The sequence below is a fragment of the Bufo bufo genome, chromosome 4 (genome assembly GCF_905171765.1).
Source record: "Bufo bufo chromosome 4, aBufBuf1.1, whole genome shotgun sequence".
In the NCBI taxonomy this organism is placed as follows: Eukaryota; Metazoa; Chordata; class Amphibia; order Anura; family Bufonidae; genus Bufo; species Bufo bufo.
The window spans coordinates 250,821,468-250,848,752 of NC_053392.1; the positions used below are offsets into that span (position 1 = coordinate 250,821,468).

General features: G+C 44.3%; 1 protein-coding gene across 1 annotated transcript in view; it reads right to left on the reverse strand.

Annotated features, from left to right (window-relative positions):
- LOC120998035 (cytochrome P450 2J5-like) overlaps positions 1-27,285 on the reverse strand; it is a 270,926-nt gene that overhangs the window by 239,667 nt on the left and 3,974 nt on the right. The window contains exon 2 of the mRNA XM_040428475.1: positions 1,172-1,368. Within this exon, the coding sequence (XP_040284409.1) occupies positions 1,172-1,339 (168 nt within the window). The 5' untranslated portion in view covers positions 1,340-1,368. The remainder of the gene's footprint in view (positions 1-1,171; positions 1,369-27,285) is intronic.

Genomic DNA, 27,285 nt, shown 5'->3' on the forward strand with positions numbered 1-27,285 from the left:
AGGTAAGACCCTTACTTAAAAGTGTCTGTTATGAGGTTGTAATCATATGGGTAGATAGATTTATAATCTGTTTCTCCACAGACAGGATCCGTTTTTTGTTGCTTATTGTTCTGACGGATCAGAGGAAGGGCAAATTAATCAGTGACTTCAACACAAACTTACTGCTGACACCCCCTCCACTCTGTCAGGGAGGCTCTACTTGTATAAGAGTTTAATAGAACAGGTTCTGTAGACATCTATGTGGAATCAGCTGACGAGGGTGTAAAAGGAGTGCGCTTCTTCTTAAAGCTAGCATCAACCTTTAAGGCTGAGTTGATACTTCAGTTATTTGGTCAGTTTTGGCCCGTGACTGCCCAAATAAGTGAAGTGTGCAGCGATTCTAAGAGCGATGCCTGTCATCTGCATGTCATACTGACTCACAGTATTATTTCACTACCACAGCAGGCTCCCTATGCGTGTTGCTGCAAGGCACAGTGTTCTACACCCCTAGCCCTAAATGATCTCTGCAGCCCGGAAATAGCCGTTTTTTAACGTAATTCGCCGCGAATAAATTCAGAAAAATACGGCAAACCGTCCGAATCAAATTTTTTAAAGCTTCGCTCAGCTCTATTCGTGATCTTGATCCCTCCACGTTATTAAACCATCAGAACAAGTTTAAACGGGCACTGAATTTTCAAATAACTTTTGATACATCTTGATTGGTAGGGTTTTGAGTACTGAGACCCCCCTCCACCGATCGCTAAAACGAGAAGAGAGAAGCGCTTGCCTATTGCACACTCTCTCTCCTCGCTGTAGAGAATGGAATCAAGACAAGCCCATAGACTTCCATTGAGCTAGTCTCCAGCAGGAAGGAAAGAGAGTGATCACCTCTCCTTGTTCTATCAATCACTGAGTCTCACCCCTACTGATCACAACTTTTGATACTTCTCTATGAAATATCAAAAGTTGTTTTTGAAAACACAGTGACTCTTTAATAATTAGAAAATATTTTTTTCTAATTTTCTGTTTGTCTAAACATGGGGTGCCTCTTAAACTCCAAAAATTACGGTGACTTTATTTTCTTTTTTATTACTCTCATCAAATCAGATTTTTTTTTTTCTTAGTAAGAAAGGATACAGAATCAATAAAAATGAATACAATTAATCACACATTTGACTAATTTTACTGGTACCTTCATTAGCTTCTTATGATGAAGCTGAAATTGGATTGCATAAAGATTTCCAATGAATGGTAGCGGAGTTGGTCCAGGGGGAAATAATGCTGCAGTTCGATAAATGTTGATGATTTTGATGCTGAGCAAACATAACAGCAGCCCCAAAAGTAACCAGATGAAATCCATCTGTAGCGTCAGGTTCTCAAGTGGTTTCCCTTTAAGAGAAGAAATTGCAGACCAAGATCAGTCAAAACAGTGAGCTGCCAGTTATCATTCAGGGGGGTAATAAACAAAGGTCTCTGTCAAATATCACTGCGTTAACACAAGAAGAAATACAGCTACAATTATGTATTGATAAAGCTCCTGTCCCAGATGGCATACATCCATAGGTACTGAGGAAATTAAGCTCACTAATTGATAGACCATTAGACTTTCGTGTAACAGGGGCAGTGCCACAAGACTGGAGGATGACTGATATGGTAGCAATATTTAAGAAAGGTAAAAAGTTGGAAACATGTAACTACCAACTGGTAAGTTTGATATCTGTGTATGTAAAATATTTGAATGTATTCTAAGAGATGAGCTGCAAAAGTATAAAGCTGTGATTAAATTAATAACTGATAACCAGCATGGCTTCAAAAAATACAGGTCTTGCCTAACCAACATGCTTGGTTTCCGAGGAGTTAAGTGCAAATGCATATTTAGCAATATGATGATAATATGGTAACCTGATTATATACAGTATGTGCTCCATGGTGTGCCATTAGAGCCCCAAAAGATTTTGTTGATGATTTGAGTTTATAGAAACAATGTAGGATTACTTCTGGTGCCGCTGCTGGAAATAAAGACTCCAAAAGATCTAATATCAAATGTCAGTAACTTTATTGGGTACAAGGCTTATCAGGCCTAATGGAGTATTTTTCATTCAGCAGCATAGCCAGAAGTGATCATTCAATGTCTTTATTCTCCCAAATGTTGATGGACCAGTGAATCGGGAGAATGAAAACTGCAGAAGATGACGTACTGTCTGAGGTGTTGAGACCTGAACACAACAATAAAAGTTTGAGGGGTTGCCCAGATTGACGTGAATGGGGCTTAGCTGCAATACCATCAATAACCTATGGACAGGGGTGGTGGTGTTTTGGAAGAAGACAGCCATGTCTTTGTAATTCTGGACAACCCCTCATTTGACAGGGAGGAGTACAGGGGAATCCATTCCCCCAGGTTCTGTTTCACTGTGTACACTCAGTTCAGTCCCAAAAAAAAAAATTTGTAGAGATTTTTATGCTGAATTTAAACCCATACCTGATGCAGCCATTGTGTTGTTTTTTTTTTTCATTTTCATTTTTTTTACTTCCTACCTTCCAAGAGCCATAACTTTTTTTTATTTTTTCGTTTACATAGCCGAATGAATGTTTTTTGGAGGAAAAGTTATACTTTCTAATGCTACCATTTAATATTGTACACAGTATAATGTGATGCAATTACAATTAATTACAGCACAATTAATTAAAGTACAATGACATTAATACCAATTTTCTACAGTTTGTCTTATGATGTAATACTTAAAGGGGTTGTCCGCTTTATTTCTATTGATGACCTATTCTCAAGATAGGTCATCAATATCAGATCAGCGGGTTGCCGACTCCTGGCACCCCCAACAATCAGCTGTTCAAAGAGCGCTGCCTTCTCGTCACTGTTTACCCGCGGCCGTTGGAACTGCATTCACTTCAAAGGGACAGCTTAAGTGTAATTACGTATGCTCACCGCTACGGTTGCAACATCTAGCACGTAAACAATGAAGGGACGGCACCTGCTTTCTCTGCAAACAGCTGATTGGTGGGGGTGCAGAGAGTCGGTCCCCCGCTGATATGGATGACCTATCCTGATAGGTCATCATCAATATAAATAAAGCGGACAACCCCTTTAAAAAAAAGAAAAACTTTTATTTCCGACACTTATAACTTTTTCATATTTCCATCTATGGGCTGTTTTTTTTTTTTTTTTTGCTGCTCAGTCTGTAATTTTTATTCGTACCATTTCCGAATATGCATACATTTTTAAAAAAGAAATGTGATGTGAGAACTCTCCCAGCTGCTGCTGGATGCTGTACACCAGCAGCTTCAATGCTATTTAGTTGTTTTACTGCCTCATTAAGCAGTTTGCCTCCATGACACCCCCCGCCTTCATATTCTGTCCTATCTCATCCTCATGGAGCCTCTGCTGTCTCCTTTCCTCCCTCATGTATCCAGAGCTCCTGTTCCACCCTCCTATCTCCTATTGCTGCCCTGCACAGACCTCCGGCCACTACTTCTTATATGAATCCCCCTCAGAGCCCCTTCCACCTACTTGCTGTGTCCACCCCTCCTGTCCATCCAGGGCCCCGGGCCCCTGTCTCACTCCTCTGCCTCTCATTATGGTGGTGTCTGAACCACATTCACTACAGGGTCATGTGACTGTGCCCCCCCTACCCCATACTGTGCCCCCTTATACCCTTCATTTTGCCCTCTTACCACACCCTTTACAGTGCCTCTAGTCATTCCCTGTACTGTGCCCCCTTATACCATTTTATTTGGTCACTGTATGGCAGTGTTATCCGATCACTGTACAGAGGTGTTATCTGGTCACTGTATGGCAGTGTTATCCGGTCACTGTATGGTGGTGGTTTCCAATAACTGTATGGCAATAACTGCATCCCCTTCCCTGCCCACGCCACCTTTTTTAGATCTAGCATGAGTGGGGAAAAGTTGCAGATTGCAGTGCTAAGGACCTTTGCACCACAATCTGTGTCAGAAATACTCCTAATATAGACTTATTTCTATTTAATAAATGACCCCCTAATTGTATTATTATTCCAGGGTAGGGCTAATATTTTTATAGTATACAGATTCTAGTGTATTATACTGTGCCCTGTATTTATATAGATAATGATCCTTGGGAGACACAGTCCTCATCCCTGACCACCAGGACCAGGCAGCACCAGTCAGTACATGGCGGCCTCCCCTCTCCGCCCCGCTGCTCCGTTGTGTACTGGTGCTTATTCTGACACTAAGGCTGGGTTCACATTACATTTTTGCCATTCGTTTAATGTATACAAAAAATGTATACATTAATAACAGATGCCTCAGACTGATGCCATACAGTGACAATCGTTCGCCATAGAGTTCCATTGTAACAAAACATATACGTTAACGTATGCATTTTTTACTGGACTCTTTAGGATACAAAAACGTGGAGTGGTGCACATTTGTATACATGAAACCGATAGGAAAAACGTCATGTGCAAAATTTGCTGTGGGGCCCAGTCAGTTCTAGCTACATCACTGCACAGTTCCTTCTCTCCTCCAGGCCTGGCCCAGCAGTGACGTCATGCCGTGTGTATCACTGCTGCAGTGGGCCTGAAGAGAGAAGGAGTGCAGGGAGATGAGCTGCAGTTAGTGAATGACAGGACTGCCGGCTCCCCTGCGCTCCAGCAATGATAGGTATGCAAGGGGGCCACTGGGGGGCCATTACACTGTGAGGGTCCCTTACACTGTATAATAACCCCCACTGCCCCCCATTTAGTATAATGATCCCCAATGACCCTGCATTCAGTATAATGACCCCAGAGCCCCCATTCAATATAATGACCCCCCAGTGACCACTATACAGTATAATGACCCCCAGTGCCCCCTCCATACAGTATAACCCCCAGTGTGGGGGCCAATGGGGGTCATTATTCTGGATGGGGGGGGGGGCAACTGGGGGTCATTCTTCTGAATAGAGGGCAACTGTGGGGTCATTATACTGTGTGTGGGGCCACTGGGGGTCCTTATACTGTGTGGGGGGCATTGGGGGTGTTATTATACTGTGTGAAGAGCCACTAGTGGTAATTATACTGTATAGGGGACAGTAGGGGGTCATTATACTGTGTGGGAGCCACAGGGGGACATGTGAATGTAAAAAAATGCCTCAAGGGGGCCCACTGGGATTTATTGCCCAAGGGCCCACATGAACCTGGAGCCAGGCCTGTGCATCAGGCACTGGTGTGTGGAAATCCTGGCTGATCCATGCTTGATTATTCTTTATATAGTTCTCTTTGGGGTAACTATACCCCCCGCCACACAAAAAATTTGCTCTGATGACACACTATTGGCCAGGCAGGAAAACTTGTCCAGGGCAAACCCGGCCAATTGCGGCCACAATTCAAGTTTGGCTGCCCAGTAGTCCAGGGGATCTTGGAATGGGGTGACAGGGTGCAGTCCAAGTATGCCACCACCTGCTGGTTCAGGTTCTGCTCCATATCCTGCTGCTGCCGGATGGTTTCTTCAGTAGGCGGGTGAAGAAACGTGTTAATCAGAGACTTGAGACTCAAGTTACTGCTGAGGGAGCTGATGCTGTTCCCCCTTCCCCAACAGTCAAAGCAGTGGAAGGCATAGGGCATGTTTTGCACAGTAAGAGTGACTGGAGAGCATGCACAGTTTTCTGGCCATTTTCAAGAACTCTTGCAGTTGGGTGGAAGACTTAAGGAACCAGGTTACAACCAGATCAAAGACATGTGCCACGCATGGCACATGGGTCATCCCTCCTTGACGCAGCACAAAAAGAATGTTCTCCCTGTTATTGGTGACCATGGTTCCGATCTTTAGTTAGTGAGGAGACAGCCAGCATTTGATATTTTGGTTGATGACATGGTGCAGTTCCTCCCTGGTGTGACTCCGATCGTCCAGGCTGGCCAGGTGCAGAACAGCGTGACACTGCCGTGCTCTGCATAGGTGGTATGCTGGAGGACCACTCAGAACTGTGCCTGCAGTGTAGGCTGAGGACAAGGTCGAGGATGAGGAGGCAGAGGAGGACATTGGCGCAGAAATAGCAGCATTACAACGTGGAGGCAGCATTGCCATCACCTGGCCAAGTTGCTGGTGTGCTTGGGCAAGAACCACATTTACCCAGTGGGTCATAAAGGACATATAATGTCCTTGACCATAGTTATAGCTCCACACATCGGTGCTGCCGTGAAGTGTACCAGACACTGACAGGCTCAAGGACTGGCCCACATTCTGCTCAACTTACGTAAGCAGGGTTAGTACAGATTTTTTAGAGAAGCAATGACGGCTTCGGACTTTCAACCTTGGCTCGGCACAAGCCATCAGTTTTCTGAAATGTATTAATAAAAAAATTTAAAAAAAGGTATAGTGGCTCACCCGTCTTAATTTCTGGTTGGGGGTGCACTGTTTTAGGTCTACCCCACAGCCTTTAATTGAATTAATAACTATATAGAAATACTAACAGGCACTCAATCACCCGGAACTGCATTAAGAATTCATATTTTAATATATCAATAAACAATAGGTTAAAACAATAAAATACATAAATTAAAATATAAAATACATATAAAAAACTCTAATAATCAATTATCGTAGCAAAAGAATTGATCAACTATCAATTATATATATATATATATATATACAGTACAGACCAAAAGTTTGGACACACCTTCTCATTCAAAGAGTTTTCTTTATTTTCATGACTATGAAAATTGTAGATTCACACTGAAGGCATCAAAACTATGAATTAACACATGTGGAATTATATACATAACAAACAAGGGTGAAACAACTGAAAATATGTCATATTCTATGTTCTTCAAAGTAGCCACCTTTTGCATTGATTACTGCTTTGCACACTCTTGGCATTCTCTTGATGAGCTTCAAGTGGTTTTCACTTCACAGGTGTGCCCTGTCAGGTTTAATAAGTGGAAATTCTTGCCTTATAAATGGGGTTGGGACCATCAGTTGCGTTGAGGAGTAGTCAGGTGGATACACAGCTGATAGTCCTACTGAATAGACTGTTAGAATTTGTATTATGGCAAGAAAAAAGCAGCTAAGTAAAGAAAAACGAGTGGCCATCATTACTTTAAGAAATTAATGTCAGTCAGCCGAAAAATTGGGAAAACTTTGAAAGTAAGGGCTATTTGACCATGAAGGAGAGTGATGGGGTGCTGCGCCAGATGACCTGGCCTCCACAGTCACCGGACCTGAACCCAATCGAGATGGTTTGGGGTGAACTGGACCGCAGAGTGAAGGCAAAAGGGCCAATAAGTGCTAAGCATCTCTGGGAACTCCTTCAAGACTGTTGGAAGACCATTTCAGGGGACTACCTCTTGAAGCTCATCAAGAGAATGCCAAGAGTGAGCAAAGCAGTAATCAAAGCAAAAGGTGGCTACTTTGAAGAACCTAGAATATGACATATTTTCAGTTGTTTCACACTTGTTTGTTATGTATATAATTCCACATGTATTAATTCATAGTTTTGATGCCTTCATAGTCATGAAAATAAAGAAAACTCTTTGAATGAGAAGGTGTGTCCAAACTTTTGGTCTGTACTGTATATATATATATATATATATATATATATGTAAAGGGGGAATATTAATCACCAATATTTATGCAAATATCAATAATTAATATTCCTAAATGGGAGGAGCCGTATATTGATGACTCCGCCCATTTATACCTTTATATAATAATAACACAATACCTTTGCTATGCTTTACACTAATCACTATGCTAGCTGCATGCGCCTTACTAACTAACTATCGCCAATAACTACACGTTACGCAGATAGTTACAAGTAACACAGTATTTATTGCTTACAATACACTACGCACGCAATACACTAACAATACAGCACTAAATATACAATCCTAAACTACACTACACATTCCCAATTCCACCCATCAACTAACTATACAGTTCACACATACAAGTTTATAACAACCCACCCCACCTAGTCCTATACTATCCCTATGGGGTACGCCGAGGGTTAATGGTGGCCTTACAGGGGTGTAAGCCGACCACAAACACAAAGGGTTAACAATGGGGATCATATCAGAACTGTACAGCAATGCAAGGGTAAATACCCTGCAAGTGTACAGTGAGGGGGGGGGGTGGCAGGGTTTGAGCAGGGGTTACCACCAGGGGTTAATCAGGGTAGGGAAAGGGTTACACGGTGGCACTACAGGAGTGTATGTAGTCCACAGACACTAATACAGTAATAGGGGTGAGATACAGTGGGGGTCATCAGGGGGGTGTAACTGAACCACAAATACAATCAGGGGCACAGGATCAGGGAACCAGTGGCACAGGATCAGGGGTACAAACAAGGATACAATAAGGCAAGGGTTTGGGGGATCAGGGTGTCCAGTAACACGGCAAGGGTAGGGGTTACAGGACCAGGGGTGATAATAAGGGGATGTGAGGGGTAGGTAGGGGCTACACAGGTTGATACTTAATCCTTCCAGCATTCCCGGTGGTCATCATGGAGCTGCTCTCTCCCATGTGTCTCTGATTCTAGTCTGGTTGCAAGAGACCGCGCCTCTGCCCTGCTTGGGGCTTTATAGCCCAAATCTAGCCCCCCTCCTCCTTCCTCAGGCATGTGACATCATAGTGTGCCTTAGTCCTCCCCCCTAGTCCCAAAAATGCTGGGAGTAATGGGCATGGCCATGGGGCAGAGGTGTGGAAAACAGGTTATGATGTCTCTGGTTAGAAGGGCCTCTCACGAACGGTGCCAGAGAGTCTGATTGTATGGGGCCTGAACAAAAGGGGACTAGATGCTAATCAGCTGTTATCCTACAGGCTATCAGCACAAGTTTTTCTCTAAACAACTCTGTAGATAAGAGTTGGAATTGCATATATACATATATATATCCACAGATGCTTGGGGCACATCTATAAACACATACACATACAAAACCGTGGGTATGAATGGGCAGCAATAAGCCCACATACATACTGTCATGCTGACATAAGTGTATATACATAGACACGTGGGCAAATACATACACACATATCTATATATACACACTCCCTCGCATATATCTGGGGCATCACATACAGGGGACATGCATATGTCCCCACTTGCCATACAGGGCCAATATATACACGGTCATACAGGAAATATATACTAACTATAAGGGGACACATATAAGGGGGCACATATATATACTAATATAAAGGGGATTATAAGGGGGCACAGCTTCCAGGGACCACATATTTCCCACAGGGGCCACCATGAGCCCCTGGGGATCACCATGGGCAGACGTGCGCAGATGCTTGGCACATCTGAGCACATCACCCCATGATGCGGTGGCTAATGTATGCATATACAGTCATGTGAAAAAATTAGGACACCCTTTGAAAGCATGTGGTTTTTTGTAACATTTTTAATAAATGGTTATTTCATCTCCGTTTCAACAATACAGAGAGATTAAAGTAATCCGACTAAACAAAGAAAACTGAAGAAAAGTCTTTTCAAGATCTTCTGTAAATGTCATTCTACAAAAATGCCTATTCTAACTGAGGAAAAAGATAGGACACCCTTGCCCCTAATAGCGAGTGTTACCTCCTTTGGCTGAAATAACTGCAGTGAGACGGTTCTTGTAGCCATCTACCAGTCTTCGACATCGGTCTGAGGAAATTTTACCCCACTCCTCAATGCAGAACTTTTTCAGCTGTGAGATGTTTGAGGGGTTTCTTGCACGTACAGCCCTTTTCAAGTCACCCCACAGCATCTCAATGGGATTCAAATCTGGACTTTGACTTGGCCATTCCAGGACTCTCCATTTCTTCTTTTTCAGCCAATCTTTGGTTGATTTACTAGTATGTTTTGGGTCATTGTCATGTTGCATGGTCCAGTTCCGCTTCAGCTTTAATTTTCTAACTGATGGTCTCACATGTTCTTCAAGCACCTTCTGATACACAGTAGAATTTATCGTGGATTCTATGATGGTGAGCTGACCAGGTCCTGCTGCAGCAAAGCAGCCCCAAACCATGACACTTCCACCTCCATGCTTCACAGTTGGTATGAGGTTCTTTTCTTGGAATGCTGTGTTTGGTTTACGCCAAACATGTCCTCTGTTGTTGTGTCCAAATAATTCAATTTTGGACTCATCTGTCCAAAGAACATTATTCCAGAAGTCCTGGTCTTTGTCAACTTTATCGCTGGCAAATGTCAGTCTGGCCTCGATGTTTCTCTTGGAAAGCAAAGGTTTCCTCCTTGCACACCTCCCATGCAAGTTAAACTTGTACAGTCTCTTTCTGATTGTAGAGGCATGTACTTCTACATCAACAGTAGCCAGAGCCTGCTGTAGTTCTCGAGATGACACTTTAGGGTTTTTGGATACCTCTTTTAGCATCTTGCGGTCTGCTCTTGGGGTGAACTTGCTGGGGCGACCAGTCCTGGGCATGTTGGCAGTTGTTTTGAAAGCCCTCCACTTGTAGACTATCTTCCGGACAGTGGAATGGCTGATTTCAAAATCTTTTGAGATCTTTTTAAATCCCTTCCCAGACTCATAGGCTGCTACAATCTTTTTTCTGAAGTCCTCTGACAGCTCTTTTGCTCTCACCATGGTGCTCACTCTCACTTCAACAGTCAGGAGCACACCAAACTAAATGTCTGAGGTTTAAATAGGGCAAGCCTCATTCAACATGCAGAGTAACGATCTACTAATTATGTGCACCTGGTGTGATATACCTGTGTGAGATCTGAGCCAATTTAAGAGGGAATACATGTGAGGGTGTCCTATCTTTTTCCTCAGTTAGAATAGGCATTTTTGTAGAATGACATTTACAGAAGATCTTGAAAAGACTTTTCTTCAGTTTTCTTTGTTTAGTTGGATTACTTTAATCTCTCTGTATTGTTGAAACGGAGATGAAATAACCATTTATTAAAAATGTTACAAAAAACCACATGCTTTCAAAGGGTGTCCTAATTTTTTCACATGACTGTATATACCATACATGCCCGCACGTGTTTGCAGGCATGCATGGATATATATGCATACGTCTCAACCCTTCCTCAACAATCCCCCTGTTGTCGGACTATATAATACGACAATATATTGGGGGAACGGGTTGAGATATATTTGCCCCCCTTCAACACCATCTTTGGTGGAAGTTCAGGAAGAACTGTAGTGCACACTGATCTTTAGGTACTTAGACATTCCTAATCCAGCTTCCTCCGACCTGCCCTTCACCGTAACCTACTCCTCCGTCCACAGGATACACCGTCTTCTTCTTGACATCTTTAGGATACCACACACCCACAGTCTCTCGGTTAACTGGTCTTTCTTTAACAGTCTTTTAGTGTCGGCCACCCCCACTTTGGAGTGACCACACCCCCACAGTCTCTCGGTAATTCTGCCGATCTTCAGGTATCTTCGTCCCCCCCAATTCTAGAGCGGGTTCACCCTTACAGTCTTTAACTGGCCTTTCTTTAACAGTCTCTTGGTGTCGGCCACCCCCACTTTGGAGTGGCCACACCCCCACAGTCTCTCGGTAGTTCTGCCGATCTTCAGGTATGGCCCGCCTCCAAGGCATCTGGAGCGGGTTCACCCTCACAACCTCAGTCCCAACTTTCTTCTATCCAACGTCTGTTTCCATCTTGATGGGTGCGGTTCTCCCGTGGACAGATTAATAGGTCTTTACCAGGCAGGTCAAACTCTTAAGCGGTGATGTCATAGTACCTAAATTCTACTGCGGAGAACACCTCCGTCACACTACACATCCAGCCCTTCCCTTAAGAACTTCACCGTTACAGGGTTCAAGGTGGCAAATGGCAAACAAAGGATGCCTGTTCCTATCGTGACCTAACCTTATCCCCATTCACACAAAATACATGTCACATCCCTCCCAACACCACCAAATTCCACTAAATGTGTGTACCCATAGAGACTCATGCAACCTGGCATAACTCTCTACACCTCCAAAGACACAGGTAGGTCACAGACCCCCGTGTCAATGGGAAACGATTATAGGATGCAAATGTGTACAGCCAAATTATAACTCACCGCAATGCGTTGGGCGAGTTTCCCTGGGTATAGGCTGTCACACATTTGTACCTAGAGTGTCTATGGGTACACAATCAACCAACAAACATAAACAATATATATATAAATACAATGTGCTATGGGGTTTCAGGGTAGTACATGTTATACGTCCCGAACCCTCATAGGAAACAAAGTGTCCATAAAATATTTGGCTACAGGACAAAGTTGGAGTTATGTCCTGAGCCTCCTCCTCCGGTTAGTTCTGTAAAGTTCTGTCTGGTTCTGGTGTATTTGGTCAATAAGTCCCTTGACCCTCCGATATGACGATGACCAGAACCAGAAGAAGTTTCACTGGGTGAAACAAGCGATCGTAAAATAAGCTCTTCCACCCGAACGTCTCCAAGTCTTTCTCCAGAGCATGAGATAATGCTCCCGCTGGATTGTGGCACAGTCCTCCATCTCTAGAACACCTCTGAACAGAGGTCGCTTGGTTGCCAAAAACCAGTGGGATCCTCTGGAGCCTCACAAGAGTGTCAGGGGGGATAGCTGGTCTCTTCTGTGGCGTCATCTGGGTTTTTCCTCTGCTCCATATTAAATCACACCTATGGCAGAAGAAAATACCAGGCGCTCCCAGGGGAATTTCTCCCCTAACAGTGGAATTAAATGTAAAAATTCCCAGCACCAATACCTTTGACCCATGGGTAGAGAAAGGTATTGGGCTGCCCTTTATCTCACATGACACCTCGTTATCCCAACACTGGTGTCTGAACACCTTACCTTCAGAGGATCGCCTCTGCAACACATCCCTCTGCACCAACAGATAAGGATGGCCACCCTACTAGGTTAGGATAACTGGAGTTCTGTGGACCAAGCACCATCTTGTTATTGATGGCACTGTATCCCTGTCCACTCATGTGTACCCAGGCTGATTTCCCCCTGTGATCCCGCCTTGTGGAGGCCCGCAGAACCAATGGCATAGTCATGCCCTGGCTCCCCAGGACCCCACCACACAAGAACACAGTCCACACTCTGCTGCCAAACATTCTGCGTCCAATCCCTATCAGAGCTGTGCTACCTGCTCGGACTAGAATTAAGTGCGCAGCACAACATTACACCAATGTTGTCTGTCCGCCCCAGTCCCCAGTGTAACACAGCTCTACCGAAAACCTGGAGCACAACAGCACTATCTGTATCGATCTGAGACCCTGGTTGCCCAGAATAATATCACATCATCCTTTGTGTGCTGCATGGAGAAGGTCCTTATGCCTTCTCCCGATCAGCAGGATTTCCCGTGTGATATTATCTGCTCGCGAACCTATACGTTCTCGATCCACAGTATAACACTGTTCCACTCCAAGGGGACACAGAATGAAACAAAGACAGCAGACTGGACTTACAACTACATAAATCAGCATGGTAGAACACATCCGTAGACAAGGACTACCACCATCAACATCAAGAAAAACTTACAAACAGATAACAAAAACACACAACATGGACATACACAGGGAACAAACGGTGTAACAAATAGTACAGGGGTGTCAAATGTTGCCTAGCCTAGCTTGGCCACTCTGACCCCTCAGCAGCTGGTGATGCTGCCGAGAGGTAACCCCGTTATGGCCAGGCTGACTAGACCCCACTGCACAATTTGTTACCTGGATGATACTGTTGGACACATTGCAATTACTTGCACAAGGGCAATTCCTTGCAATGTGTCCTTTGTTCCCACACCTGAAACACGTGACTTGGTTTCCTGTCCTGTGTGTTATGTTCCTATCTGTTTTGCAGTGTCTCGCTATGTGACCTAGGCCACCACATGCAAAACATCTGATGTTTGCTCTGCATGGCCCAGGTCCATCTACACTGCAGCCGTGCTCCCTTCTCCTGAATTGTTCCATCCTCAGGGACGCACTCTTCACGACAGTTCTTTTTCCCAAAGTCTGGGAAAAATCTCTGTTAGTCTGGACCGGCTTGACCTGATGATTAGACCGGTCACAGACTACTCTCCCCCCTTGTGGCCCTGCACAGGGCAACGTTTTGGGAGATTCCGACCCTGGCTTTACGGAAAAAGAAAGGGCCGGCACCAACTTGGTGATAACCTGTTGCATGCCAGACATTAGCTGGGACCTTACAGCAACCTCAGCCTTCAATTTGGCTACCGTCACGTCAGTAGAGGCAGTCCGCTCCTTGAAGGCCTTGACCTCAGTATAAGACTGAGTCAACTTAGCCTCAATTTCCTCCTTCTGCCTCTGCTGCTCTACTAACTGTGACTCTATATTAGTCACCTGCGCATCTCGGTCAACAGTAGACTGCACATTCTCTGCCAGCTGTGCCCGCAATGCCGAAACCTGGTCCGAATTACTGGTACAGCACTGGCAGTGAATGGCCGGAGGAATTGTCTCCGTTGACTGAGACACCAGCACCACTTCCTTTGGCTTACAGATGCTAGCCTCAAACGTATGAACGAGTTTGGCCAGCATCTGAAGCCGTTTGGTGGCCTTGTTCAACACCATCCGTTTGTTCACACAAAGCTTGTCATAACTGCAAGCCTGTTCCAACAAATCGGACCACAGCATTTCTGCTGACTTGTATGTGGTTGGGAGGATGGAGTTAAATGTGCTGTGTCTGCTCAAGTGTTGCAGCGTGGGGAAGTCCATACTCACCGTTTGCTGAGCGTCCATCTTCTCCCTCGCAATCACTTGAGCGATGCAGTGATTTGCAAAGCAAATAGCAAAATATTAATTCACAGAACAGATTATAGATTCTCTGCTAAAGATTTTGATCTACGCTTGGTGCTGTAAGGAAGAGTCGCGTTACCTGTCCGAATTATCAGGTCCTAGACGCTCAGACCGCTGACCACGTCTCTCTTGCCTGACAATTCACAGGATGACCGACCTCTAACCTCAAAACCAAACACAGATTTCAAAATCTAAGCAGTGGGCCTGACTCGCCAATGTAAAGGGGGAATATTAATCACCAATATTTATGCAAATATCAATAATTAATATTCCTAAATGGGAGGAGCCGTCTATTGATGACTCCGCCCATTTATACCTTTATATAATAATAACACAATACCTTTGCTATGCTTTACACTAATCACTATGCTAGCTGCATGCGCCTTACTAACTAACTATCGCCAATAACTACACGTTACACAGATAGTTACAAGTAACACAGTATTTATTGCTTACAATACACTACGCACCCAATACACTAACAATACAGCACTAAATATACAATCCTAAACTACACTACACATTCCCAATTCCACCCATCAACTAACTATACAGTTCACACATACAAGTTTATAACAACCCACCCCACCTAGTCCTATACTATCCCTATGGGGTACGCCGAGGGTTAATGGTGGCCTTACAGGGGTGTAAGCCGACCACAAACACAAAGGGTTAACAATGGGGATAATATCAGAACTGTACAGCAATGCAAGGGTAAATACCCTGCAAGTGTACAGTGAGGGGGGGGGGGGGTGGCAGGGTTTGAGCAGGGGTTACCACCAGGGGTTAATCAGAGTAGGGAAAGGGTTACACGGCACTACAGGAGTGTATGTAGTCCACAGACACTAATACAGTAATAGGGGTGAGATACAGTGGGGGTTATCAGGGGGGTGTAACTGAACCACAAATACAATCAGGGGCACAGGATCAGGGAACCAGTGGCACAGGATCAGGGGTACAAACAAGGATACAATAAGGCAAGGGTTTGGGGGATCAGGGTGTCCAGTAACACGGCAAGGGTAGGGGTTACAGGACCAGGGGTGATAATAAGGGGATGTGAGGGGTAGGTAGGGGCTACACAGGTTGATACTTAATCCTTCCAGCATTCCCGGTGGTCATCATGGAGCTGCTTTCTCCCATGTGTCTCTGATTCTAGTCTGGTTGCAAGAGACCGCGCCTCTGCCCTGCTTGGGGCTTTATAGCCCAAAACCAGCCCCCCTCCTCCTTCCTCAGGCATGTGACATCATAGTGTGCCTTAGTCCTCCCCCCTAGTCCCAAAAATGCTGGGAGTAATGGGCATGGCCATGGGGCAGAGGTGTGGAAAACAGGTTATGATGTCTCTGGTTAGAAGGCCCTCTCACGAACGGTGCCAGAGAGTCTGATTGTATGGGGCCTGAACAAAAGGGGACTAGATGCTAATCAGCTGTTATCCTACAGGCTATCAGCACAAGTTTTTCTCTAAACAACTCTGTAGATAAGAGTTGGAATTGCATATATACATATATATATCCACAGATGCTTGGGGCACATCTATAAACACATACACATACAAAACCGGGGGTATAAATGGGCAGCAATAAGCCCACATACATACTGTCATGCTGACATAAGTGTATATACATAGACACGTGTGCAAATACATACACACATATCTATATATACACACACCCTCGCATATATCTGGGGCATCACATACAGGGGACATGCATATGTCCCCACTTGCCATACAGGGCCAATATATACACGGTCATACAGGAAATATATACTAACTATAAGGGGACACATATAAGGGGGCACATATATATACTAATATAAGGGGGATTATAAGGGGGCACAGCTTCCAGGGACCACATATTTCCCACAGGAGCCACCATGAGCCCCTGGGGATCACCATGGGCAGATGTGCGCAGATGCTTGGCACATCTGCGCACATCACCCCATGATGCGGTGGTTAATGTATGCATATATATACCATACATGCCCGCACGTGTTTGCAGGCATGCATGGATATATATGCATACGTCTCAACCCTTCCTCAACAATATATATATATATATATATATATAAACACATTGGTTGTTAGATGGTACCTAATGAAACACATATAAACATGATTTCTATTTGTGAGATATATAATGCAAATAATAAAAAAATAAAAAATATCCAAAAATAAGACGTACCCAAAAGTAAATCAATGATATTGTATATTCCAGATATTAGATGATTCATTATTTTAGAAGAGATTAATCATGTTAATTGACCCAGGAAGAAGTACAACAGTGACTTAAAAAGATTAAAATAGACAAATCGCCAGGACCAGATGGCATACGCCCCCGTATCCTAAAATAATTAAGTAATGTCATAGCCAGAAAACATCTGTATGTGGGTAAGTAATTGGCTCAATGATACAAAACGGAGGGTGCTTATTATTGGTACACACTCAGATTGGGTGACTGTCACTAGCGGAGTACCTCAAGGGTCAGTATTGGGCCCTATTCTCTTCAATATATTTATTAATGATCTTGTAGAAGGCTTGCACAGCAAAAAATCTATTTTTGCAGATGACATTAAACTGTGTAAAGTAATTAACACGGAAGAGGAAAATATACAGCTACAGCTGGATCTGGATAGATTGGATGCTTGGGCAGATAAGTGGCAGATGAGGTTTAACACTGACAAATTTAAGGTTATGCACATGGGAAGGAATAATGCAAATCAGCCGTACATACTAAATGGTAAAACACTGGGTAACACTGACATGGAAAAGGACCTAGGAATTTTAATAAACAGCAAACTAAGCAGTAAAAAACAGTGTCAGGCAGCTGCTGCCAAGGCCAATAAGATAATGGGTTGCATCAAAAGGAGCATAGAAACCAGTGATAAGAATATAATCCTACCACTTTACAAATCACTAGTCAGACCACATATGGAGTACTGTGTACAGTTCTGGGCTCCTGTGAACAAGGCAGACATAGCAGAGGTGGAGAGGGTTCAGAGGAGGGCAACTAAAGTAACTGGAATGGGGCAAGTACAGTACCCTGAAATATTATCAACATTAGGTTTATTTACTTTAGAAAAAAGACGACTTAGGGGAGATATAAATACCATGTATAAATATATCAAGGGACAGTACAGAGATCTCTCCCATCATCTATTTATCCCCAGGACTGTGACTGTGATGAGGGGACACCCTCTGCGTCTGGAGGAAAGAAGGTTTGTACACAAACATAGAAAAGGATTATTTACAGTAAGAGCAGTGAGACTATGGAGCGCTCTGCCTGAGGAGATGGTGATGGTGAGTTCATTAAAAGCTTGGATGAATTTCTGGAGTGTAATAATATTACAGGCTATAGCTACTAGAGAGGGGTCGTTGATCCAGGGAGTTATTCTGATGGCCTGATTGGAGTCGGGAAGGAATTTTTCCCCCCTTAAGTGGGGGCTTGTACCTCACAGTTTTTTTTTCCCTTCCTCTGGATCAACTTGCAGGATAACAGGCCGAACTGGATGAACAAATGTCTTTTTTCGGCCTGATATACTATGTTACTATGTAGATAATTAATAAATTGTTATTCCTAATTCATCCAACCAATGTTCATGATTGGGATAACAGTAAATGGTTAATTATGTTGCTTAATCCAGATTAGGCTACTTTCACACTCGCGTTTTGGCTTTCCGTTTGTGAGATCCGTCTAGGGCTCTCACAAGCAGTCCAAAATGGATCAGTTTTGCCCTAATGCATTCTGCATGGAAAAGGATCCGCTCAGAATGCATCAGTTTGCCTCCCATCAGTCTCCATTCTGTTCTGGAAGCGGACACCAAAACGCTGCCTGCAGCGTTTTGCTGTCCGCTTGACGAAACTGAGCCAAATGGATCCATCCTGGCACACAATATAAGTCAATGGGGATGGATCTGTTTTCTCTGACACAATCTGGCACAATAGAAAACTGATCCGTCTCCCATTGAGATCAGTTCATGACGGATGCATGTGGTTGTATTATTGTAACGGATCCGTTACGGATCCACCCAAAACGCGAGTGTGAAAGTAGCCTTATTCATTCAAGAATCAATTTTCATGATTATCATTCCCCTATTGAAGTATATATTGTAAGGGATTGCTCTCTCAAGCAGGGCGGCGATGACAGATTCCTTTACAGACAACAGAATTAAAGTCCAAATGATGCTTTATTTTATGGCACTTAGGCAATTACAGCTGAACCCAGTTATAACTCACTGGGTAAGATGAAGTTCCAGCTTCACCAAAACATAAACTAAACAAAATAAACTCCTGCCCATCTGGGCTCTAGCTAATACAAATTAGTTTCTAGCTCACCTATTGAGCGCAGATCACACTCCATGATTTAGGCTTCCCTAGCCAGCAAGGCAGCCAGATTCCTAGGCTTTTTCCAGGCATACCTCCTTCTCACACTGACAGCCTGGGATATGCTTTTATTTCCCCCTAACGATCCCAGCGGAACTACACCTTGGGATCCCACAGGCTAGGGGAAAATACATGCCCTGGAATACAGGTGGACTGGGGAGGTCCCACTACCAAACCTATCTTTCCCAGTCCAAATAAAATTTAGCCCTTGAACTTTAACAAAAAATAGCTCTAGCAACTACGTTTGCTGAAGCCATTTGGATTTTACTTACCTCACCCAGTTGAGGAACCTGGGTGGGATATAAACCCCTTCCAGGACTTTACCACAATATATATTTCTCATCTATTCAAATTGTCCTTATAACGTTATGGATAAGATTTCCTTAAGGGTAAATGTTGTCAATATAATATAATTGCGCACATATATATTGTGCATAACTTTCTTTTGCTGCTGGCAGCTCAACTTTACCACATCTTCCAATAATCAAATAACAATGAATCGTTAATGATTAGGGATGAGCGGACCCATGGATGGCTGGGTTCGCCCAAACTTCAGGTCAAAGTTCGGGTTTGAGTTCGGGACCCGAACTTTGGTGCACTGAAATGGCTGTAAAATTGTCATAGTAAGGGCTAGAGGGGTTCAAAAGGAAGCAACATGGGGTTAAAAGCAGGACTATTGCCCTGCAAACAAATGTGGATTGGGAAATGACTTAAAATAACATAGAATAGATTATTTTTTTAAAATATTAAATCTTGAACCAGGAGGCGGAGGTCAAAGTGGAGTAGGAGGTTGAGGAGGCGGTAGATGTGGAAGTGGCGGTAGAGGTGGAGGAGGAGGAGATAGCCAAGACTGTTTTTGTTTTTTAGTTTTCATTTATTTACTTTAAATTTGGGAAGGCCCCAAAACATTGGGAAATCGAAAAGAGAACGCAAAGAGAAAGTGCGTTGGAGTATAACAATGGCTGGGTGCGGCCGGTATACTTGTCTACTCAGCACAAGGTACAGACAAGGCCTGTGGCATCCATGCCTGGTTCATTTTAAAGAACGTGAGCTTGTCTACGTTGGCTGTGGACAGGCAGCTGCGCTTGTCTGTGATCACCCCCCCTGCCGTGCTAAACACACGTTCGGACAATTCACTGGCCATAGGGCAGGCCAGCACCTCCAGGGCATAAAGGGCAAGCTCTGGTCATGTGCCCAATTTGGAGACCCAGAAGTTGAAGGGGGAAGACTCATTAGTTAGTATGTGTAGGCGTGTGCACATGTACTGTTCCACCATGTTGCTGAAATGCTGCCTCCTGCTAAGACGTTCCATATCAGTTGGTGGTGCTGGATGTTGTGGCATGCTGACAAAGCTTTTCCACATTTCGGCCATGCTAACCCTCCCTTCTGAGGTGCTGGTGGTGCCCCAGCTGCGTTGGCGACTTCTTCTTTCTCCTCTGCCTTCGCCTTGTGCTTCCACTGAGCCCCCGCTGTCAGGTGGGAATGCCATCAGCAGCGCGTCTACCAGCATGTGCTTGCACTCTTCTGATCACGCTCCAGTGACAGAATTATGGACAGCACATTGTCCTTGTAGCGAAGATCCAGCAGGGTGGCCATCCAGTAATCAGCACTGGTTAGAATGTGGGCAACTCGGCAGTCATTGCGCAGGCACTTCAGCAGGCACTTCGCTAATGTGTGCCAGGCTGCCCAGAGGCAACAACAAGCTGTCCTCTGTGGAAGGTGTATCGTCTGTGTCCTCTGTATACCCCCAGCCATGCTCCGGTGATGCCCATGAGCTGCTTTGGGTGCCACCCTGCTGTGAAAACGGTTCCTCCTCATCATCATCCTCCTCCTCCTCCAGAACTGTGCCCTGGCTGGACAGTTGTGTACCTGGCCTCTATTGGTGCAGGAACCCACCCTTCGAGCCACTTGTGAATGACTGGCATGATAACCGTGGAAATGATCCCTCTTCTTCCTGTGCCACATCCTCTTCCATCATCGCCCAAGCGTTTTTTCAAGGAGACATAGAAGTGGGATAGTAACGCTGAAGACGGCGTCATCGGCCATGTTGGTGGAGTACTCGAAACAGCATAACACGGCACACACGTCCCACATGGAGGCACACTCGTTAGTGGTGAAGTGGTGCTGTTCCGCAGAGTGACTCACCCATGCGTGCTGCAGCTGAAACTCCACTATCGCCTGCTGCTGCTCGCACAGTCTCTCCAGCATGTGCAAGGTGGAGTTCCACCTTGTGGGTACATCGCATATGAGGCGGTGAGCGGAAAGGCCGAAGTTACGCTGCAGCGCAGAGAGACGAGCAGCAGCAGGGTGAGAATGCCAAAAGAGTGAACAGCACTTTTTGCAGCAGCTCTGACATATCAGGGCAATTTTTCAGGAACCTCTGCCCCTCCAAATTCAGCACATGCGCCAGGCAAGGGATGTGCGTCAAACCGGCTAGGCCCAGAACTGCTACGAGATTTCGCCCATTATCGCACACCACCAGGCCGGGCTTGAGGCTCAGTGGAGCCAACCATTCATCGATCTGTTGTTCCATGCCCGTCCACAGTTCCTGCGCGGTGTGGGGTTTTCCCTCTAAACAGATGAGTTTCAAAACGGCCTGCTGTCGTTTCCCCCTGGCTGTGCTAAAGTTGGTGGAGCAGGTGTTACGCTGCCCAGATGAGGAGGTGGTAAAGGAGGAAGCGGAGTAGGAGGAGGAGGCAACAGGAGGCAACGAGAAACGTCCTGCAATCCTCGGTGGTGGAAGGACATGCGCCAAACTGCTATCCGCCTCAGGCCCAGCCGCCACTGCATTTACCCAGTGCGCAGTTTGGGAGATATAACTAGAGATGAGCTAATTTATTAAAAGTTTCGTCTGATTCGCCAAATTTCACAAAAAAATTTGCTTCGTGACAAATTACTTTAGCGGGTGCAATGACAGGGAGCTGCGATAGCGCCGTCCCCGTCATTGTAACCCACCGATGCCGCGCTCATACATGTGTAAAATTAACAATAATTAAAAAAAAAAAATTTTTATCACACTTACTGCCTCCATTTGCACACGACGGGCTGGCCGCCACCATCTTGTTTGAAGGTCTCAGCCGAAATCCTGTGCGGCGCGAGATTACGTATGAACGCCAGATGGCGTGGTGACGTATGACGTCATCACGCCGGCCAGCATGATGTTATAATCTCACACCGCACGGTATTTCGGCCGAGATCTTCAAGCAAGATGGAGGCTGGCGGCCTGTCGCGAGCAAATGGAGGAGTTACGTTTTAATTTTTTTGTTTTTATACTACAAACCGGATTCCAAAAAAGTTGGGACACTAAACAAATTGTGAATAAAAACTGAATGCAATGATGTGGAGATGGCAAATGTCAATATTTTATTTGAAATAGAACGTAGATGACAGATCAAACGTTTAATCCGAGTAAATGTATAATTTAAAAAAAAATACGTTGATTCAAAATTTCACGGTGTCAACAAATCCCCAAAAAGTTGGGACAAGTAGCAATAAGAGGCTGGAAAAAGTAAATTTGAGCATAACGAAGAGCTGGAAGACCAAATAACACTAATTAGGTCAATTGGCAACATGATTGGGTATAAAAAGAGCTTCTCAGAGTGGCAGTGTCTCTCAGAAGCCAAGATGGGTAGAGGATCACCAATTCCCACAATGTTGCGGAGAAAGATAGTGGAACAATATCAGAAAGGTGTTACCCAGCGAAAAATTGCAAAGACTTTGCATCTATCATCATCAACTGTGCATAACATCATCCGAAGATTCTGAGAATCTGGAACAATCTCTGTGCGTAAGGGTCAAGGCCGTAAAACCATACTGGATGCCCGTGATCTCCGGGCCCTTAAACGACACTGCACCACAAACAGGAATGCTTCTGTAAAGGAAATCACAGAATGGGCTCAGGAATACTTCCAGAAACCATTGTCAGTGAACACAATCCACCGTGCCATCCGCCGTTGCCAGCTGAAACTCTACAGTGCAAAGAAGAAGCCATTTCTAAGCAAGATCCACAAGCTCAGGCGTTTTCACTGGGCCAGGGATCATTTAAAATGGAGTGTGGCAAAATGGAAGACTGTTCTGTGGTCGGACGAGTCACGATTCGAAGCTCTTTTTGGAAATCTGGGATGCCATGTCATCCGGACCAAAGAGGACAAGGAAAACCCAAGTTGTTATCAACGCTCAGTTCAGAAGCCTGCATCTCTGATGGTATGGGGTTGCATGAGTGCGTGTGGCATGGGCAGCTTGCATATCTGGAAAGGCACCATCAATGCAGAAAAATATATTCAGGTTCTAGAACAACATATGCTCCCATCCAGACGTCATCTCTTTCAGGGAAGACCCTGCATTTTTCAACAAGATAATGCCAGACCACATTCTGCATCAATCACAACATCATGGCTGCGTAGGAGAAGGATCCGGGTACTGAAATGGCCAGTCTGCAGTCCAGATCTTTCACCTATAGAGAGCATTTGGCTCATCATAAAGAGGAAGGTGCAACAAAGAAGGCCCAAGACGATTGAACAGTTAGAAGCCTGTATTAGACAAGAATGGGAGAGCATTCCTATTTCTAAACTTGAGAAACTGGTCTCCTCGGTCCCCAGACGTCTGTTGAGTGTTGTAAGAAGAAGGGGGGAGATGCCACACAGTGGTGAAAATGACCTTGTCCCAACTTTTTGGGGATTTGTTGACACCATGAAATTCTGATTCAACATATTTTTCCCTTAAAATTGTACATTTTCTCAGTTTAAACTTTTGTTCCGTGATTTATGTTCTATTCTGAATAAAATATTAGAAGTTGGCACCTCCACATCATTGCATTCAGTTTTTATTCACGATTTGTATAGTGTCCCAACTTTTTTGGAATCCGGTTTGTATTTCAGGTTAAATCGATTCGCTGACACGAAACACGAGGAAATTTGGCTTCTAGGTGAATTAAATTTATCCTGAAATTCAGATCGAATTCCACTTCGTGGGATTCCATTCGCTCATTTCTAGATATAACGTGCCTACGTGGTAACAAATCGCATTTTTTCCTAAAATGGCTGCTGAACGTGTGAGGACATGGAGAAAGGAACTCTGGGCAGGCGAGATTACCCATAATGCCATGCATGCAGCCAATTAGCAGCCAGCCCGCCCTGTGATGTCACAGCCCTATAAATAGCTTTAGCCATCTTAGATTCTAACATTTTCCAGTGTACTTAGTGCAGGGAGAGACATCAGCAGGCGCTAGGGACAGTGTTAGAAAAAACTTCATTGTGCTAAAAAAAACGATTTACATGTGCAGGGCAAGGTTATCCAAGGTGTAGGGAAAGGATAGGGAGGAATCATTCTGCAGCATTTACATTGAACAGGGTTCAGTAGGGGAGGTTACAGTCTGGGTAATAGGAACAATCCTATTACACCTTGCTGCACTGACTGGGGATCCAAATTGCCATTATACAGCTCTGCAATTCCAGCAAACCATTCTTATTAGGGTGCAAGTGCTGTTTGAAACAGGCATTAACAGGGTTTATTACAAGGAAATATTTCTACGTCTTATTTTCCCTTGTGCGGTGCAGTTAAATGTTCTAAAGAATTTTTTGGCTTGTATTAGTGGTAAAAAAGGGCTAATTAGCCTTTGTGTGGTGAAGCGCTAAAATTACAGCCCTTTTTGTCGTGTATTAGTGGCAAAAGTAAAATATATTTCCCACTAAGCTGTGCAGTTACATGGGACGTAACAGGGATTAAACTGATAAGAATAGTACTACTTAACACACCACTCATATAGGGTGGCACAGTACATTGCACGGCGCATGCGCAGTGCCCCAAATTGGAAGTAAGAGGACCGACGAAGCATCTTTTTCCATCTCCCGGTTCCTAAAATCTATTCCATACACCGGCCCCTGATAGGGAACATAACAGGGATTAAACTGATAGGAATAGTACTACTTAACACACCACTCAGATAGGGTGGCACAGTACATTGCACGGCGCACGCGCAATGCCCCAAATTGGAGGACCGACCAACCATCTTTTTCCATCTCCCGGTTCCTAAAATCTATTCCATACACCGGCCCCTGACAGGGGACGTAACAGGGATTAAACTGATAGGAATAGTACTACTTAACACACCACTCATATAGGGTGGCACAGTACCTTGCACGGCGCACACACAGTGCCCCAAATTGGAAGTAAGAGGACCGACGAAGCATCTTTTTCCATCTCCCGGTTCCTAAAATCTATTCCATACACCGGCCCCTGATAGGGGACAAAACAGAGATTAAACTGGTAAGAACAGATTTTTTTAAAAAGAGGACAGCCTCTGCGGAGCTGGGTATTTTTTGGCCGCGTTACTGAACGCTCATGCACAATGGCTGTAGGCTCATGCGTCCTTTTGCGGAGGTGACAAACCTGGTCAGTCAAACCCAAGGCAACATTATCGACCTCATCCCATATGCGTTTTTTCTGGAGCGTGCCCTGTGAAGAGTGCTGGATCAGGCCGTAGATGAGCATGAAGAGGAAGAGTTGTGGTCACCATCACCACCAGAAGCAGCCTTGTCGTCGTCGATTGCTGGACCTGCGGCAACGCAGAGAGAGGAGTCTGAAGAAGAGGAGTCAGAGGAGGAAGGTGGCTTTGAGGAGGTGGAAGACCAACCACAGCAGGCGTCCCAGGGGGCTTGTTGTCACCTTTCAGGGACCCTTGGTGTTGTACGTGGCTGGGTGGAGGAAGAGACCTTCAATGACGTCAGCGAGGACAAGGAACAGGACATGGCTAGCTTGGTATCCAACCTTGTGCAAATGGGGAGTTTGCGGTTGTGCAAATGGACTGTTTCGGTTGTTTGCGGTACATTAAACGGGGAGTTTGGTCTGTCAGAGTTTGGTCTGTCACTGAGAAGCGGGCGTAACCCTTACACTGTATAATAGACAGAGGCGGCTCTCCACTGGTTTTCTGGAGAAGGTGCTCTTGCTCAATTTGACTCACCCTTGTCAATATAAAAATAGGTTTAAAATAAAGTATTAATGAGCAGGCACTCTATTTATAGGCTCATGGGAGGCAATTTTATTAAATAAATGTTAAAATAGAGTTCAAAATAACGAATATTTGGTATACATAATTCATATAAATAATTTCTAGCAGCAATATCAATATATAAGACAATTCATAAATAACAGCAGTATCAATTGATAAATACGATTGGAGGATAGCAGCAACGTAAGCAGCAAATGGTTAATAAATAGAATAAAAGCAGGAGTATCCTTTAAAATGGAATTGATGGTAATAGTTCGATGTATCAATAGTTCAATGTAATAGTTCCCATGTAGTATACTCCACTATTTGTTCGAGGAAAAAATATAGCCATCGAAGCTATACTCCTCGAACAAATAGTGGAGTATACTACATGGGAACTATTACATTGAACTATTGATACATCGAACTAGTACCATCAATTCCATTTTAAAGGATACTCCTGCTTTTATTCTATTTATTAACCATTTGCTGCTTACGTTGCTGCTATCCTCCAATCGTATTTATCAATTGATACTGCTGTTATTTATGAATTGTCTTATATATTGATATTGCTGCTAGAAATTATTTATATGAATTATGTATACCAAATATTCGTTATTTTGAACTCTATTTTAACATTTATTTAATAAAATTGCCTCCCATGAGCCTATAAATAGAGTGCCTGCTCATTAATACTTTATTTGTAACCCTTACACTACCTGATCGATACAACATCATACCTGATCGTATACACACACTGGATGTTTTAAAGCACGTTATTCCAAACAATTTAGGAATGTTAGATGATTTATGCCCTTTATGGATTAAAACCCGACTCTGCGTCAACTACGTAATTTTCCATGGGAGTTTTGCCATGGATCCCCCTCCGGCATGCCACAGTCCAGGTGTTAGTCCCCTTGAAACAACTTTTCCATCACTATTATGGCCAGAAAGAGTCCCTGTTGGTTTTAAAATTCGCCTGCCTATGGAAGTCTATGGCGGTTCGCCCGTTCACGAACATTTGCGGAAATTCGAGTTCGCCGCTCGCGAACGGAAAATTTTATGTTCGCGACATCTCTATTCTTCTGTAATGACTTCCATGGCTGGCGATGAGTTTGATGCATGCTCTACTATATCCAGAACAGGCCCCCGAAATTGAAGGAGAGCACACCACGCATGTGTGGAGTGCTCTGTATTAAAGGGGTTCTGCTCTTTCATTTAACT